A 14,712-nucleotide genomic window follows, 5' to 3' on the forward strand; every position below is an offset into this window, starting at 1 on the left:
ACTTCTGCTCTATTTATTCGTGCGTCGGCTGCTGCTGGAGGAGCAGGGAAAGGGAGGGGAACACCCCTGGGGTTGGGAGCACCCTTCCCATCCCCCTGCTAGGGCTTCCCTCCTTACATGTGAATATGGGGCACTCGATCAGCTGCACCAGCTTGTCCACCTCGGTGAGGAAATCCACAGTGACCTCCAGGTCCCCGCTGGAGGCAGCCATTAAGGATGTGTCACCTTGGGAAGAGGGTGGCAGCAGCAGCAGCAGCAGATGGCTCACCCAGGGGATGCCCTGGCGTGAAAGTGAGGGGCTCTGCCAACTGCTCCCGGGATGAAAGGTCTGCAAGGTGGCCAAGGGATGATGGAAGAAAAGAGGGGTGGGGGGGTAGGCAGGTTAATAATCACCCCTCTGATGAGCTCAGTGGGATCCGCACCCTGCCGGGCTCCCCACGGGGCCAGCAAGCCAAAGCCTTCATCTTCCTGGGAGGAAGAGGATGCTGAGGAGACCCCTGCCTGGCAGGAGAAGGGTAGGGCTCTTTTCATTTTTTACACCTCAAAAAAAAAAAAAAAAAAAAAAGGATGAGCCAAAGAGGAAGGAGCTGCCTGGTCTGCTGACCACACGGACATGGACACCACCCTGGTAATGATGGGCTGCAGGCAAGGAGGCCAGGCTGGCTTGCAGGGTGACCTCAGTGGTGGCCACAGAGGGACCAGAGGCCAGCCCAACCATCCACCTCCCAGCAAATGCCCAAAGGATACAACTTCTGGATGAGGTCATAGGCGTGCTTGTAGTTCTGGGTAAGGAAGCAGAGGGACACGGTTGTCACCGGGTTGTGACACCAGGAGCGGTAGAGGCAGCAGAAGAGGTTACGGCTTTCCTGGGGAAAAGTCAGGTCACCAACAGGAGCAAAAATGTGGAATGGAGAGCCCCGGGTCCCCAGCACCAACCCACTGGGCCTGGAAGTGCCACTGAGACACAAAGGGACAGCACGGGACCCACTGAGTTGTCCAGGCTTGGGCACGAGCCCGCTGGCTTCAGGAGGTGAGGACCAGGGTGCACGGGGCAGGTTTTGGGGTGGCCCTTGGGGTGTAGCATCCACTGCAGGACACAGGGCAAGAGGATGGGGGCTGGTCCAGCCACGGGGAGGCCACTGCATCCCTTCAGCATGAGGAGGAGGCTTTTTCCCTTTCCTCACCTTGCCTGGATGTTGCTGGTGGCAGCTGCTCAGCAAACCCCATGGGCACCTTTCTGGCAGGGACCGGGGGACTCTGTTCCTACTGTCACTTGTCCCCTGGCCCATGTCGGGGCAGAGGGAGGAGGTGGCAGCTGCTCAAGCACCCAGGGAGCCTGTTCCCACCCCCAGGGACAAAAATAAGAGTTGAAGATGTCCTCCAAACCCCCTCAGCTCCTGAAGAGGCCACTCCAGGTGCCCTACTCCAGCCCAGGGACCTTCCAGGTGGGGACTGACCAGCCAGATGTGGCCTCAGGTGGCTGCCAGGTCCCCACCCCTCCCCTTATCTCTCCCTCTCAGTATCTGGGACTGCTGGTGCTGCCCATACCGGGGTCTTCAGGTCCTTCAGTTGGTTCCTCAGCTGGAAGAGCTCAGAGGAGGTCAGCAGGATGGTGTTCAAGGTGTGGACCATGGTGGAGGCGAACTTGAGGTCCTCTTCCCTCAGCAGAATGTCTGCCATGGAGTGGAAGATGTTCTCGGCGTTCAGAAGCAGACAAAGCTGCCTTCACAGCACAGAGGAGAGAAACCAGGGGTGGAAAGATGGTTAAATGAGACCCTCAGCCTTCACATCACTCCCCTCCTCCAGATGAGAGGGATGAGAGGGATGAGAGGGATGGGAGGGATGGGAGGGGTGGGAGGGATGAGAGACATGGGTGCAGCAGAGGCTGAGTGAGCACCAGGGAACATCAGGCTCTGCATTTGGAGGTGAAGATGTTCCCACCAGGGCAAGGCCCAAAACCAGAGCTGGGCTCCTTGCCTGCTGCTCAGGGACCTGCCCACCATCCTGGTGACCTCCCTCACCATCACTTTCCCCCCATTCCACCTGCCTGGCTGGGCCTGGTGGGGCAGGGCAGGAATGTCCTGCTCAACAAACCTGGAGGCATTCCCAACGTTTAATCCAGGAGCAAAAACCAAACCAAACCAAAAACAAACAAACAAACAAAACCCCACCAGATTTTAACTGTTTTTGTCTAGTCCCTGTTTGTTTGGATTTGGAGATTTTCTGGTTTTTCTCCAGGCTCCTGCTTTCTTGGCAGAAAGGACACCTGAAATTCTGCTCAGTGCTGCCTCAGCTCTCTGCTGCTCATACTGTGGAGACCAGGAGAGCCCAACTGGGTACCCAGCTTTCCCTGAAACTGGGATGCTCCCTGGGTCTCACCCCATGGCAGACAGAACCAGGGGCATCCCCCAGAACTCCTCTGCTTTACCCCAGCTCCTCCCAAGCACTGTTCCCCACCAGCTGACCGCAGGCAACTAAATCCTCCCCCTGGAGGCATCTCAGAAGGGTTTAGGACACAGAACTGGCTGGGTGGGAGGCATTCACTAGTGGGTTTATCTGGGAGGTGAAAGGCCCACTTGAATCCCCACCGAGGTCATGTTTCTACCTCCTCAGGTGAGGAAGAGGAAGGAGGAAAGTTTCCAGCCCCCATCCCCATGGAGAAGGACCAGGAGAAGACCCCAGAAGACACCCAGCATCATCCCCTAAACCCTGGTGGTGTAATCAGATCATAGAATCCCAGACTGGTTTGGGTTGGAAGGGACCTTAAAGCTCATCCAGTCCCAACCCCCTGCATGGGCAGGGACACCTCCCACCAGCCCAGGCTGCTCCAAGCCCCATCCAACCTGGACTTGGACACTGCCAGGGATGGGGCAGCCACAGCTTCCATGGGCAACCTGGGCCAGGGGCTCAGCACCCTCACAAGAAAGAGTTTCTTCCCCATGTCCAACCTCAATCTCCCCTTTCTCTCCAAGTTTTAACCCATTTCCCTTGTCCTCTCCCTACCCCCCCATGTCCAAAGCCCTCCCCCAGCTTTCCTGTAGCCCCTTCAGAAACTGGAAGGTTGCTGTACTGGAAGATGAGGTTTTTCATGCCAGTTCCTGGTGTCAGCTGAGGACCTGAAAAATCCCAAGTCTTGTGCTGGGGTTTATGGCTACTGCAGGTGGGCAAACCCAGCAGGTTGGGAAGCTGGTGTGTGAAGGGCTTTACAGCTTGGCATGGGGCTGGGGTGGTCTGTCCCCTTTTGGGGCAGGAAGGGACGTTCTGCCTGTGAAAGAGGATGGGGTCACCTGGGAGCCTCCTCTTCTCCAGGCTGAACAACCCCAATCCCTCAGCCTGGCTTCTTCAGGGATGCAGGAAGGGGATGGGCAGTGAAGAAATGCCTTTTCCCTTCCCAACCCATGAAGAAACCTTCAACTTCCTCCCTGTTCTACCGAGCAACCCCTCCATCCCCTCCTTGCCCGGCCCCGGCCCCTCTCCATGGGCAGCTCCCGCATCCCGTGCGGCCACCTCCGGACAATGAGATGCTCTGTGTGGGATTTTATGTAACCCACCCCGGCCCTGGCTCCGGACCCTGCTCAAAGGGAACGGGGCCGTGATAAATAAGCTCATTTATCCCAATTATCCTTACGTAAGCTGCTGCATTCATGGGGATGAAAACGCTTCCCCGATTTCTCGCGGCTTGGATGCGGGTTGGCTTGGAGGAGGGAGAACGATGGGAAAGTGAAGCAGAGAGAGAAAGAGGGAGGGAGGGAAGGGGAAAGCAAGAGGCTTTCAGCCCAGCCTGGTGGAGCCAAAAGCAAATCAATAGCTCAGGGCTGGGGATGGGATCCGGTCCCCGCCAGCTGCGGCCAAGCAAGGTCCAAGCCCAGCCCGGGAGCGAGCTGGCTCCATCCCACCCTTGCCCAGGAAAAGGGGAGGAGTGGAGGCCCCATCCTTGCTGTGCTGGGCGGCTGGACTCTGAAACAGGATGATTTACTGTGCCCCAAAAAGAGGGGACAGGTGCTTCGGGGACAAATGTGGGGATGGTTTAACCTGGTCTGACCAGGGCTGGAAGTTTGGGGCTGGTGCTTGGCACCTTCAAGGCAGAAGGGGTATGAAAATCATCAAATCCCAGACTGGTTTGGGGTGGAAGGGACCTTAAAGCTCCTCCAGTCCCAACCCCAACATGGGCAGGGACACCTCCCACCAGCCCAGGTTGCCCCAAGCCCCATCCAGCCTGGACTTCAACGCTGTGGAGGGCACAGCCACAGCTTCCATGGGCAACCTGGGCCAGTGTCCCTGGATCTGTAGCCACTTCAGGAGCTCCAACAAGCTCCACCAAATTAAAACAGGGTTGGTGAGCAACCAGAGCAACTCAGCAACCTCTGGAGATGCTGGTTGGGTCCCAACATCACTGCTTCTCCATGGAGAAGGAGGTCTCTTGCTCCCCAGCAATGGGACATCGTGCTGGGAATTTTGACTCTCACTGCTGGCGAGCTGGGGTTGGATGCTTCTGCATGTCAGGCCTGGTTCTGACCAGCAGAGAAGGGCTGGGCTTGTCCTCCCCTCCTTCTGGTGTCACTGGGAACCTGGAACTCATTGGGGTGTTCAAGGAGCTGCCCTCCAGGCAAGGGCTCTCTGGGAACAACCATCAGAACGAGCTTGGCAGTGCTCAGCACGTTGTCCCCATGCATCCAGAGACCCCAAACTCCCTCTCTGAAGTCCCCAACAGGAGGGGACAACTGGGCAGCCAGGCAGCTGCCATCTCCCATGACAGCAGCCAGCAGCTGAGCCTGACTGTGAGGCAGTGCTGGTGGGACAGGAGGGTTCCCTGGAGCTGATCCCCTGGGACACTGGGATGGCACGAGAGGAACGTGAGGCTGGGGCCATGCAGGGGACAGGTGGCTTCAAACAAGCTCTGGATGCCAGAGGGGTGGCTGTGGAAGGGGATGGGGCAGAGGGGACAGCAAGCGGGAGCCAGACCCCTCAAATATAATCCTAGCACGTCAGGGGCTGGAAGGGACCTCAGGAGCTCATCCAGTCCAACCCCCTGTCCCAGCAGGGTCACCCAGGGCAGGACACACAGAACACATCCAGGGGGGTTGGAAAGGCTCCAGAGAAGGAGACTCCACAACCTCTCTGGGCAGCCTGGCCCAGGGCTCCCTCACCCTCACATTGAGGGTGACATTTCCAAGACCCTCAGCACCACATCTGCACAGCTTGGAAATCCTTCCAGGGATGGGGACTCCACCACCACTGCCCTGGGCAGCCTGTTCTGATGCCTGACCACGCTTTCAGGGAGCAAATTTTTCCCTGATATCCAACCTAAATCTCCCCAGGAGCAACTTGAGTCCTGTTCCTCTTGTTTTGTTGCTTGGAACTTGGGAGAAGAGACCAACTCCTAACTGGCTCCAAGCTCCTTTCTGGTGGTTCTGAAGAGCCAGAAGGTCTCCCCTCAAGTGACAGAGTGACAAAGTCTCTTTGTCCCTTGGCCAAGCACAAGGTGATGTGAGTGGAGCTGCCCTGCTGCAGCTTTGGGCTGGGGAACTTGGTTCCCATTCCTGCTCTGCCTCTTGGTGGGGTTTTGTTTTTTTTTTGGTTGGGCAGAGCTCTCAGTTCCTTCCCTGATGCTTGGAGGTGAGAGGCTTCCTGGCAGGCACAGAATCACAGAATGTCAGGGGTTGGAAGGGACCTCTGGAGCTCATCCAGTCCAACCCCCTGCCCCAGCAGGCTCACCCAGGGCAGGACACACAGAACACATCCAGGGGGGTTGGAAAGGCTCCAGAGAAGGAGACTCCACAACCTCTCTGGGCAGCCTGGCCCAGGGCTCCCTCACCCTCACACTGAGGTGGAACTTCTTAGTCCTTGTCCTATTCCTGGGCACCACAGAACAGAGATTGGCCTCATCCTCTTGCCCCCCACCCCTCAGATAACACCCCATGGAACACCCCAGACCTGTACACAAATATGTATATCCCAGAAACACAGAATTAATGAGGCTGGAAAAGCCCTCTGAGATCATCACGTCCAGCCCACGACTTGAGATATGACTGAGACCATCCAGTCCAGTCTCTGTATCATATCATACATCCCATAAATATATATATCATATATATATATATTTATATATATATATATATTTATATATACAAACCAAATCTGTATTTCCCCCAGCTCTACACCCCCCATACACATGTATTTCTCTAGATTCAAAGAGTGAAGCTCCCAGGTACAATCAGGGATGGCCAGGGCTCCCTCCTGGCACAACCTTGGTTGTGAGGATGGATCCTTGCATCTGACCTGAGAATCCCCTGAGGATCTCCCAGCATGGGAGAGGAGGAGCAGGGACATCCCGGGGGGAGGCAGCAGCTGAGGAGCACTCCCCAGCCAGGCCCACAGCACCACTAATCAAGTGCATTATTTAGGCCATTAAAATTTAACTCCTTAAATTAAAAGGGTTATTTGAGCCTTGGCAGCAGAGCCAAGGAACGTGGCTGGGGGGCAGATGGGAGGCAGGACCTGCCAGCAACGTGGCCCTGGGGGGACAATCACCCCCCTCACTGCCTTTGGATGGGGATGAGCTGCAGTGGGGGCTCCCAAGGGACCCGAGTGGGTCACCTCCAGCCCTCACTGTGGGGACAGGACCCTGCCCATCCCATCCCCTAGCCTGAAGAACCCCTGGTTTTGCATCACCATCCCACCCTGGGGTCCCCTCCGTGTCCCTGAGCTGCATCATTAAGCACCAGCGACATCAGTGGCAACCAGTTCCCTAAGGATCGGGGGGTGGGGGGCTTGGGATGGGGTGGCTGCATTCAAGGACAAGCTCAGAGCCCCGGGGGCAGGGAGATGCTGTGGGAGCAGAGCCCGTGGGGACGTCAGAGGGACAGGGTGGCTTCAGAGCCACATGTCCAATTAAAGGGAAGCCCTGGCGCCCCTCCCAGCCCTCTTGCTTGGAGAGCGGGATGCCTGGAAACCCAGATAATCTAAACATCAGCTCAACCCCAGGGTTCCAGGGAGCTCTGGAGCTCCCATCCCACCCGCTCGTTCCTTTAACTGCTTCGGTCCCGTTCCCGGCCCGGAGCCACCATCCGGGAAGGGGAGGGGGGGCAAAGGGCTGGAAAAGAGGGTTGTTTGCTTGAAGGGGGGGATGCAAGCCTGATTTGCCATAAAATTAAAAGAAAACCAAACCCCCAAAAGATGAAATCCAGCCCTGCTGCCCACGGAGCCACCAAGCCCTGCAGCAGGACCTGCAGGGAGGGGGGGATGCTGCTGCTCCATCCCACCCTGCTCCATCAAACACCAGTGACTCGCCGGGAAGAGCCGGGGTCCCAGCAGGACTGGGGCTCGTTCCCCTTCCAGAATCTGGGACAGAGCTGGAGCCAGGGGAAGCCAGGGACAGCGATGTTCCGAAGGGTTCTGTCCCATTTTTCAGCTCCCGGAACCAGATCGGTGCCTGTTCCAGGGCTGGGAGGAGGGCAGCCTCTCTCTCTCCTTCCTCCCCACCCTCTTCTCCTTCTGCTCCTTTTCCCGAGGATTTCCACCACCCTTCCTCCCCGCCCCGGGCTGCCGGGGGGATGCTTGGGCTCCTTCCAGCCCCCCTGGAACCTTCCTGCTGGAACCAGCAGCATTCCCGGCCCGGCACCTCTGGCCCCTCAGGGATTTGCAGAGAAAGCCCAGATAAAATCAGGCCGGGAATAGCAGAGGGGGAAAGGATCAGAATGATCAGAATGCCATTTCCCTGTCCTTCCCCATCAGGGCAATGAAGCGAATCCCGATCCCTCCATTTTTCCCCCTCCCTTTGCCCAATCCGGGCTCGGGAGCCAGGGAAACCATGGCAACCCCGGCAGCTCCTGCTTTCAAACTTCATGGCCTTTCCTTGGGAAGGGTTTGGGAAGTTCAGGAGCAGCAAGGATCCCTCAGAGGGATCCTCTGCCCTCCTCCCAGCTCCTCTGTCCCAGTCACCCATTCCCATCTCAATGCCAGGAAGCTTCCTCATGGGCTCAGGTCCTTGCCAAGGACCTGCTTGGGGGTCCATCTTCTGGGGATGGGTTTGTAGGAGATACGTGGTGGAGCATCAGCATCTGCTGGATGTAGGAAGCCATAAAGGACAACTCAGCCAGGGAGAGCCCAGAGAAATCCTTGGGAAGACTAATTCTGGAGCCAGGAGCTGCCATGGCTCAGCCCAGGTGAGGAAAGAGCCTGCTCCAGCCAGCAAGGCAATGTGAGCAAAAGCAGGACTCAGGTTTCCTTCTAAATGTGGCTTTTTTATTCTTCTTGGGGTCCTGACATGCACATCCTGCTCTCTGAGATGTCGGGTCAGCCAGGGACAGGAGCATGGGATGGAAAAGATCCCATCAGTGGGAAGGCTGAGGACACTTGAGTTAGACCTACTCTAAGGTTCAAAAAGAGCCTCAACTTTCTTTGCTACCTCGCCAGCCCCAGTTCCTCCTGATGCCTCTCAAGTTCTCCCAGGAAAACTCAGAGAAAGCCACAGCCCAGAGATGAGTGGATCCTGGGAAAGGGACATGTGGGTCCCACGAGATGTGTAGAGCCCAGGAAGGGGAAGACAAGCCCTGTGATGCTTTTGCTTGGAAAGAGAAAGGTGCAGAGTGTTTCCTTGCAAAGGAGGAAACCCTCCCACAGAATGACAAGGGCTGCAGGAGCTGTGGGACCAGCTCAGTGCTGGGCTCAGCCCTAAGGAGCTCCCCAGGGATCCCAGAGCAACTGAGAACTCCCAAGAACAGGAGCACAGCACCTCCCTTCCTGAAGCATCAATGTCCAAGAGCCTTTTTGGACCAGGTTCAGCTGGTGAAACAGAATTTCAGTCCTGCAGAGCCTCTGCACCCAGCTGGAGGAGGAGCGGGACTGCACCAAGAGGTTTCTGCATCAGAAGTTGCTTCAAACCTCTCCAGTTCCTTCAGTTCCAACCCCTAAGACCCTCCAGATGGACCAGAAACTAAAAGATAACTAACTCTGGAAGCTCAGTGGCCCACTCAGACCAAGGCACAGCCCAGCTCTTTTGTGTGACACAGATGAAGGTGACACCTCCTCCAAGGTGAAGCCCACATCCAGCACTGGCCTCTGGCTGCCCAAATTAATGCAGCCCAGGAGGTTCTTGGAGGAAACCTGAGGGTGAGGCACAGATAAAGCCATCCTGCCCACAAGCATGCATTCCCCTTGAGGACCTGCAGAGCTTACAAGATGCTGTAGGAACACCTGAGGTCCTCTTGAGGATGTCCTGAGGTCCTCTTACAAGATGCTGTAGGAACATCCTGCATCCCAGGAGGTTCTTGGAGGAAACCTGAGGGTGAGCCATGGATAAAGCCCTCCTGCCCACAAGCATGCATTCCCCTTGAGGACCTGCAGAGCTTACAAGATGCTGTAGGAACACCTGAGCATCTAGAGCAGGATCACCTGGAAAACAGGCAGCTCTGCCCCTCCCAACCTGCCAGGAAAGCAAAAAGCAGAGATTGGTGCCCTGAGGCACCTCTTCTCTGACTCCTCAACCTTCCAGTGACTTGACTGGAACACGGATGGCAAATGCAAGCCTGGTGCCAGGCTCTTGGGGCTGCAAGCCCCAGGCAGGAGGCAGTGGTGTCACAGCATGTGCTTGGCTGGGCAGAGACCCTGCCTCGAGGTTTTCAGCCATGCACCCTCTGTCTTCAAAGGGAGGAAGGGCTGGGGAGGGCTGGAGACACAGAAAGCAGCAGCAGATCCTTCCTTGGAGATGTACACTTCCCTCTCAGGCTGACAGCTGTGGCCTAATTTTCAAGAAAACTGACAAGCTCCTTATTTCATCCCCCCCCAAACCCCCCTATAATTTCTCTTTGCTGCAAATAAAATAGGTTAAAGGAGTGGGAGCAAAGCTGGGACACGAGGAGCAGGGAGAGGCTGATCCGGGTCTGGCACACAGAGGGATGGGAGCTCTGGTCCCTGCCCTCCCCCTTCCCCTCCCCTCTCCATTGCTTTGCTTTCAGCCAAAGAAATAAAAGTGCTTTTGCTCCTAAAAGCCTGGCTGGGAGCAGGCTGTTGTCCTAGAGGTGGTCAAGCACTCTGCCCTCCTCCCCAAGTGGGGACAAGTTGAATTTCCCCCCCCAGGGAAGGTAAATTTGGGGTAGGATGGTCCTGCTGGGCATCCCTCAATCCCTGCCAGCACAGGGGTTGGAGCACAGCAGGAGCACCCGGTGTGCTGAAGGGTGAAACCTCCCAGAAGGAAAGAGCAAAGAGACTGGAAGGAGGTGGCAGTGTCCCTCTGGAAGGAGGTGGCAGTGTCCCACAGGCTGAGGGATGAGCACACACACCCTGAGGGGTGACTGGATGCTCCCAGTTTTACCCAAAGCTAAAAGGGGACCCAGGAGCTCCAACCCAGGTGGCTTTTGCACAGCTCCAACCTTTCACTGGGGATTTAAAAATGTCCTGTCCCTGGGTGTCTCATCCTGGGAGTGACATTGCTGGCTGGACCCACTGCTGGGAGGTAGAAAGTCTGCAGCTGGAGTGAGCTTCATCTAGCTGGAAGCATCTGCCCTGGATGGAACCCAAGTGAGATGGTGGTGGGAAGTGTAGGAGCATCCTCGCCTGCCTACAAATTGTGGGTGGCACGTGGGGAGGGAGGGCTGAGGGCTGAGCCCACTGCCAGCTGAGAGCAATGGGCTGTGAGATGCTTGGAAGCAGCCAGGAATGAGGAAAAAAAATAAAAAAAAAAACCTTTGATGAGAGCAGCAGGAGGCAAAGCACTCAGCCCTCCCTTCAGGTCTCCAGCCAGCATGCCCCGTGCCTTGGGGATAATCCTGGGCAAGACCCCTTGTAAGAGAGAAGGGGGGGAAATGCCATTATTCAGCCTTTTCCCAGACTCCTTGTCCTGTTTTGTTTTGTTGGTTTTTTTTTCTGTGGAGATAAGCTGAGGTGTCACATCTGCCAAGGCAACACCACCACAACCCCCAAGCCCTGACCCATGGGATCAGAGGGATTAATTCAGGAGTTTGTGGCCACAACCACTGCCCTTGCCAGCACCCACCACCACCACCTCCAGGAGGGTCCTCACTCCATTGGCCAGGCCAGGAAAATCTGGGAGAGCCCCTGAAAGCTGCTGGTGCTGCAGCCCTGCTCCAGACAAGGCAGTGCTCAGCAAGCAGGGGGGCTGTGGGCTCCCCGATGCCCACCCAGCTCCCCCATCCCTCCCCCTATTTTTCCAGAGCATTCCTGCCAGGATCTCTGTGAAAACGTGTGGAGGGAGCAAATGTCCCCCCTCTGGGACCTGCCCTTTGAAGGAACTTGGCCATTTCAGAAGGATTTTCCTCCCCTCCACCCTCTCACTGACCCTGATCAGTCCCAGCTGCTCCGGTGCTGCTGCTCACATGTGGTTCCCATTTTTCTCCAGGAAAACCCATCAAATCCTTCCAGGCAACTCCCAGTCTGGCCGGTCCTGGAGCAGCTTTGGTGGGTAGGACAGAGAGCTCAGCCCCAGAGGTTGGTTCCCCTCCAAGCTCATTCCCAGAGGTTGGTTCCCCTCTGTCTCCTCCAGCTCCCATGGGTTGGGATGGCATCTCCCATCCCTGTCCCCTGGGAGGGGGCTGCCAGAACCTCCTGCTATCCCAGCAGGAACATCCTTAGGCACTGGAAGTGTCCCTGTGCCACTAAAATGTCACTCTGGAGCTCCAGCTGTGGGGCTTCTGATGGCTGGGTGGGGACAGAGCTTCACCTTCAGTGTCCCCCTCTGATCCTCTTCAGCCTGAAGATGATCAACCCCTAAGATCCTCCAGATGGACCAGAAACTAAAAGATAACTAACTCTGGAAGCTCAGTGGCCCACTCAGACCAAGGCACAGCCCAGCTCTTTTGTGTGACACAGATGAAGGTGACACCTTCTCCAAGGTGAAGCCCACACCCAGCACTGGCCTCTGGCTGCCCAAATTAATGCAGCCCAGGAGGTTCTTGGAGGAAACCTGAGGGTGAGGCATGGATAAAGCCCTCCTGCCCACAAGCATGCATTCCCCTTGAGGACCTGCAGAGCTTACAAGATGTTGTAGGAACACCTGAGGTCCTCTTACAAGATGCTGTAGGAACACCTGAGCATCTAGAGCAGGATCACCTGGAAAACAGGCAGCTCTGCCCCTCCCAACCTGCCAGGAAAGCAAAAAGCAGAGATTGGTGCCCTGAGGCACCTCTTCTCTGACTCCTCAACCTTCCAGTGACTTGACTGGAACACGGATGGCAAATACAAGCCTGGTCCCTCTCTCTCTCCCAACCTGGTCTAACACACTCCTCCACCGGTCCATCATCAGCAAATCTGCAGATGACACCAAGCTGGGGGGAGTGTGGATCAGCTGGAAGACAGGAGGGCTCTGCAGAGGGACCTGGACAGACTGGAGAGTTGGGATGATCCCAAGGGGATGAGGTTCAACATTCCAAGTGCCGGGTCCTGCACTTTGGCCACAACAACCCCATGGGGAGCTCCAGGCTGGGCACAGAGTGGCAGAAAGGGACCTGGGAGTCTGGATTGCCAGAAGCTGAACAGGAGCCAGCAGTGTGCCCAGGTGGCCAAGAAGGCCAATGGCATCCTGGGCTGGCTCAGGAACAGCGTGGCCAGCAGGTCCAGGGAAGGGATTCTGCCCCTGTGCTCAGCCCTGGGGAGGCCACAGCTTGAGTCCTGTGTCCAGTTCTGGGCCCCTCAGCCCCTCAGGAAGGAGCTTGAGGTGCTGGAGCAGGTCCAGAGAAGAGCAAGGAGGCTGTGAAGGGATCCAGCAGAATTGCTGTGAGGAAGGGCTGAGGGAGCTGGGGGTGTTGAGGCTGGAGAAGAGGAGGCTCAGGGGAGACCTCATCACTCTCTGCAACTCCCTGAAAGGAGGTTGGAGCCAGGGGGGGGTTGGGCTCTTTTCCCAGGCAACTCTCAGCAAGACAAGAGGGCAGGGTCTCAAGTTGTGCCAGGGGAGGTTTAGGTTGGAGATGAGAAAGAATTTCTTTCTGGAGAGGGTGATCAGGCATTGGAATGGGCTGCCCAGGGAAGTAGTGGATTCTCCGTGTCTGGAGATCTTTCCAAAGAGCCTGGATGTGGCACTGAGTGCCATGGGCTGGGAACCACGGGGGGAGTGGATCAAGGGTTGGACTTGATGAGCTCTGAGCTCCCTTCCAACCCAGCCCATTCTGTGATTCTATGAAATCACCCACCACAGGGTTCCCATGGCTGAGTGGAGGCAGAGACCCAGAGATTGGTGTCTGGACATGATCCTTAGGGACATGGTTGAGTGCTGGTCAAAGGTTTGGACTGGATGATCTTCCTCCCAAAGCCATTCTGCGGTTCTGGGGAGCAGGCAGGGACTGAAGGGCCCTGGAGATGAGGCAGGAGAAGGCAGAGCTGGGGAGGCTCGGGCAGGAGGGGGAGAACAACAACATCCCAAAGGTTTCTCTGGTTCCTCCTTTGAGGGAGGCAGGGTGAGCACTGAGCTCCATGCAGCAGGAGGGCAGGCAGCCAGCCAGGCTCCTGGCAGGCACAGCCCCAGCTTCTCCCAGCACAGAAGCTTCCCTTGTGGCTCTCACAGCTGCTTGGATTTTACCCGAGTTCATATCACAGTTTATCAAAAGGGATGTGGGTTTTTTTTTTTCCCCCCCACAAACAAGGGTTTTGTTCTGCAAGAGGAGGGAGGGAGAGAGGAAGAGGAGATGTGTTTGTCCCCAGCCATCCTTGTGCCCTCCCTGCTGGGGACAGAGGGGTCTGGGGGGGGCACAGGTTTGGCATCAGGAGCAACAGCACACTGGAAGGAAGGAGGAGCAGGAAGGGATCCCCCATCCCTCTGTTTTGCTGGAAGACCAAAGCAGGCTCACTGGGAAGGGCTGAGACTTATGGCCAAGCAAACCTCATGGCCAGAGGTACCCAAGAGCATCCAGACCTGGGCCAAGAGGAGGGGTTTGCTCAGCCCCAGCTCTTGAGCATCTCCCAGTGAGGGGCTGGGACAGCAAGGCAGGAGGAAGAGGTGAGGTTAAGGATAGGTGAGTGCCAGGATTGGGTGGCAAAACAGTGCATTGCTGGATGGTGGCATCCAGTGACTTCAGTGTCACCGAGTCACCCCCGAGGTCACCAAGTCCAACCATACACACACACACAACAAGCAAAAAACCCAAATCCCCTACAATCTCAGCCACCAGAACATGCCCTGAAGTGCCACATCTACAGATTCCTTAAACACCTCCAGGAATGGTGACTCCACCACCTCCCTGGGCAGGCTGCTCCACTGCCTGACCACTCTTTCAGTAAAGACATTCTTCCTAATATCTCATCTGAGCCTCCCCTGCTGCAACTTCAGACCATTCCCTCTGGTCCTGGCATTGTCCATTTGGGAGAAGAGGTCAGCACCCACCTCCCTGCAACCTCCTTCCTGGGACTTGTAGAGGGCATGAGGTTACCCCTCAGCCTCCTCTGCTCCAAACTCAACGTGTCCCTCAGATGCTCCTCCTGTGACTTGTTCTCCAGGCTCCTCACCACCTTGCCAGCTCTCCTCTGGACACAGCCCCTCCATGTCCTTCTTGTAGTGAGGGTCCCAGAGCTGTCCCCTCACCCCCAAATCACACACTTGCCAGTTCTGTACAGGACCCCCAGAGTACCCCTCATTAGGAGATCAACCCCCTTCCCACTCCCATCTCACTGAGGTGCTGGGGGGTTGCCCTTCCCACCCCCAGGATGGAGAGCAGGGCCCTGGGAACCCCAGGCAGACACAGAGCCAGTTCATGTGCTCCTCATTGC

General features: G+C 56.7%; 1 protein-coding gene and 1 long non-coding RNA gene across 2 annotated transcripts in view; one reads left to right on the plus strand and one right to left on the minus strand.

The window, feature by feature from the left end:
• The window catches only part of VAC14 (VAC14 component of PIKFYVE complex), a 75,329-nt gene that overhangs the window by 4,776 nt on the left and 55,841 nt on the right, over positions 1-14,712 (minus strand). Inside the window, exons 15-17 of the mRNA XM_030457957.1 lie at positions 1,549-1,723; positions 748-866; positions 118-197 (exon numbers count right to left, since the gene is read on the minus strand). Of these exons, the coding sequence (XP_030313817.1) occupies positions 118-197; positions 748-866; positions 1,549-1,723 (374 nt within the window). The remainder of the gene's footprint in view (positions 1-117; positions 198-747; positions 867-1,548; positions 1,724-14,712) is intronic.
• LOC115598950 lies at positions 877-2,406 on the plus strand. The gene is made up of 3 exons (XR_003988040.1): positions 877-1,030; positions 1,521-1,621; positions 2,239-2,406. It is a non-coding gene; the product is annotated as an uncharacterized LOC115598950 (long non-coding RNA).

Source organism: Calypte anna, chromosome 11, assembly GCF_003957555.1.
Source record: "Calypte anna isolate BGI_N300 chromosome 11, bCalAnn1_v1.p, whole genome shotgun sequence".
Lineage (NCBI taxonomy): Eukaryota > Metazoa > Chordata > Aves > Apodiformes > Trochilidae > Calypte > Calypte anna.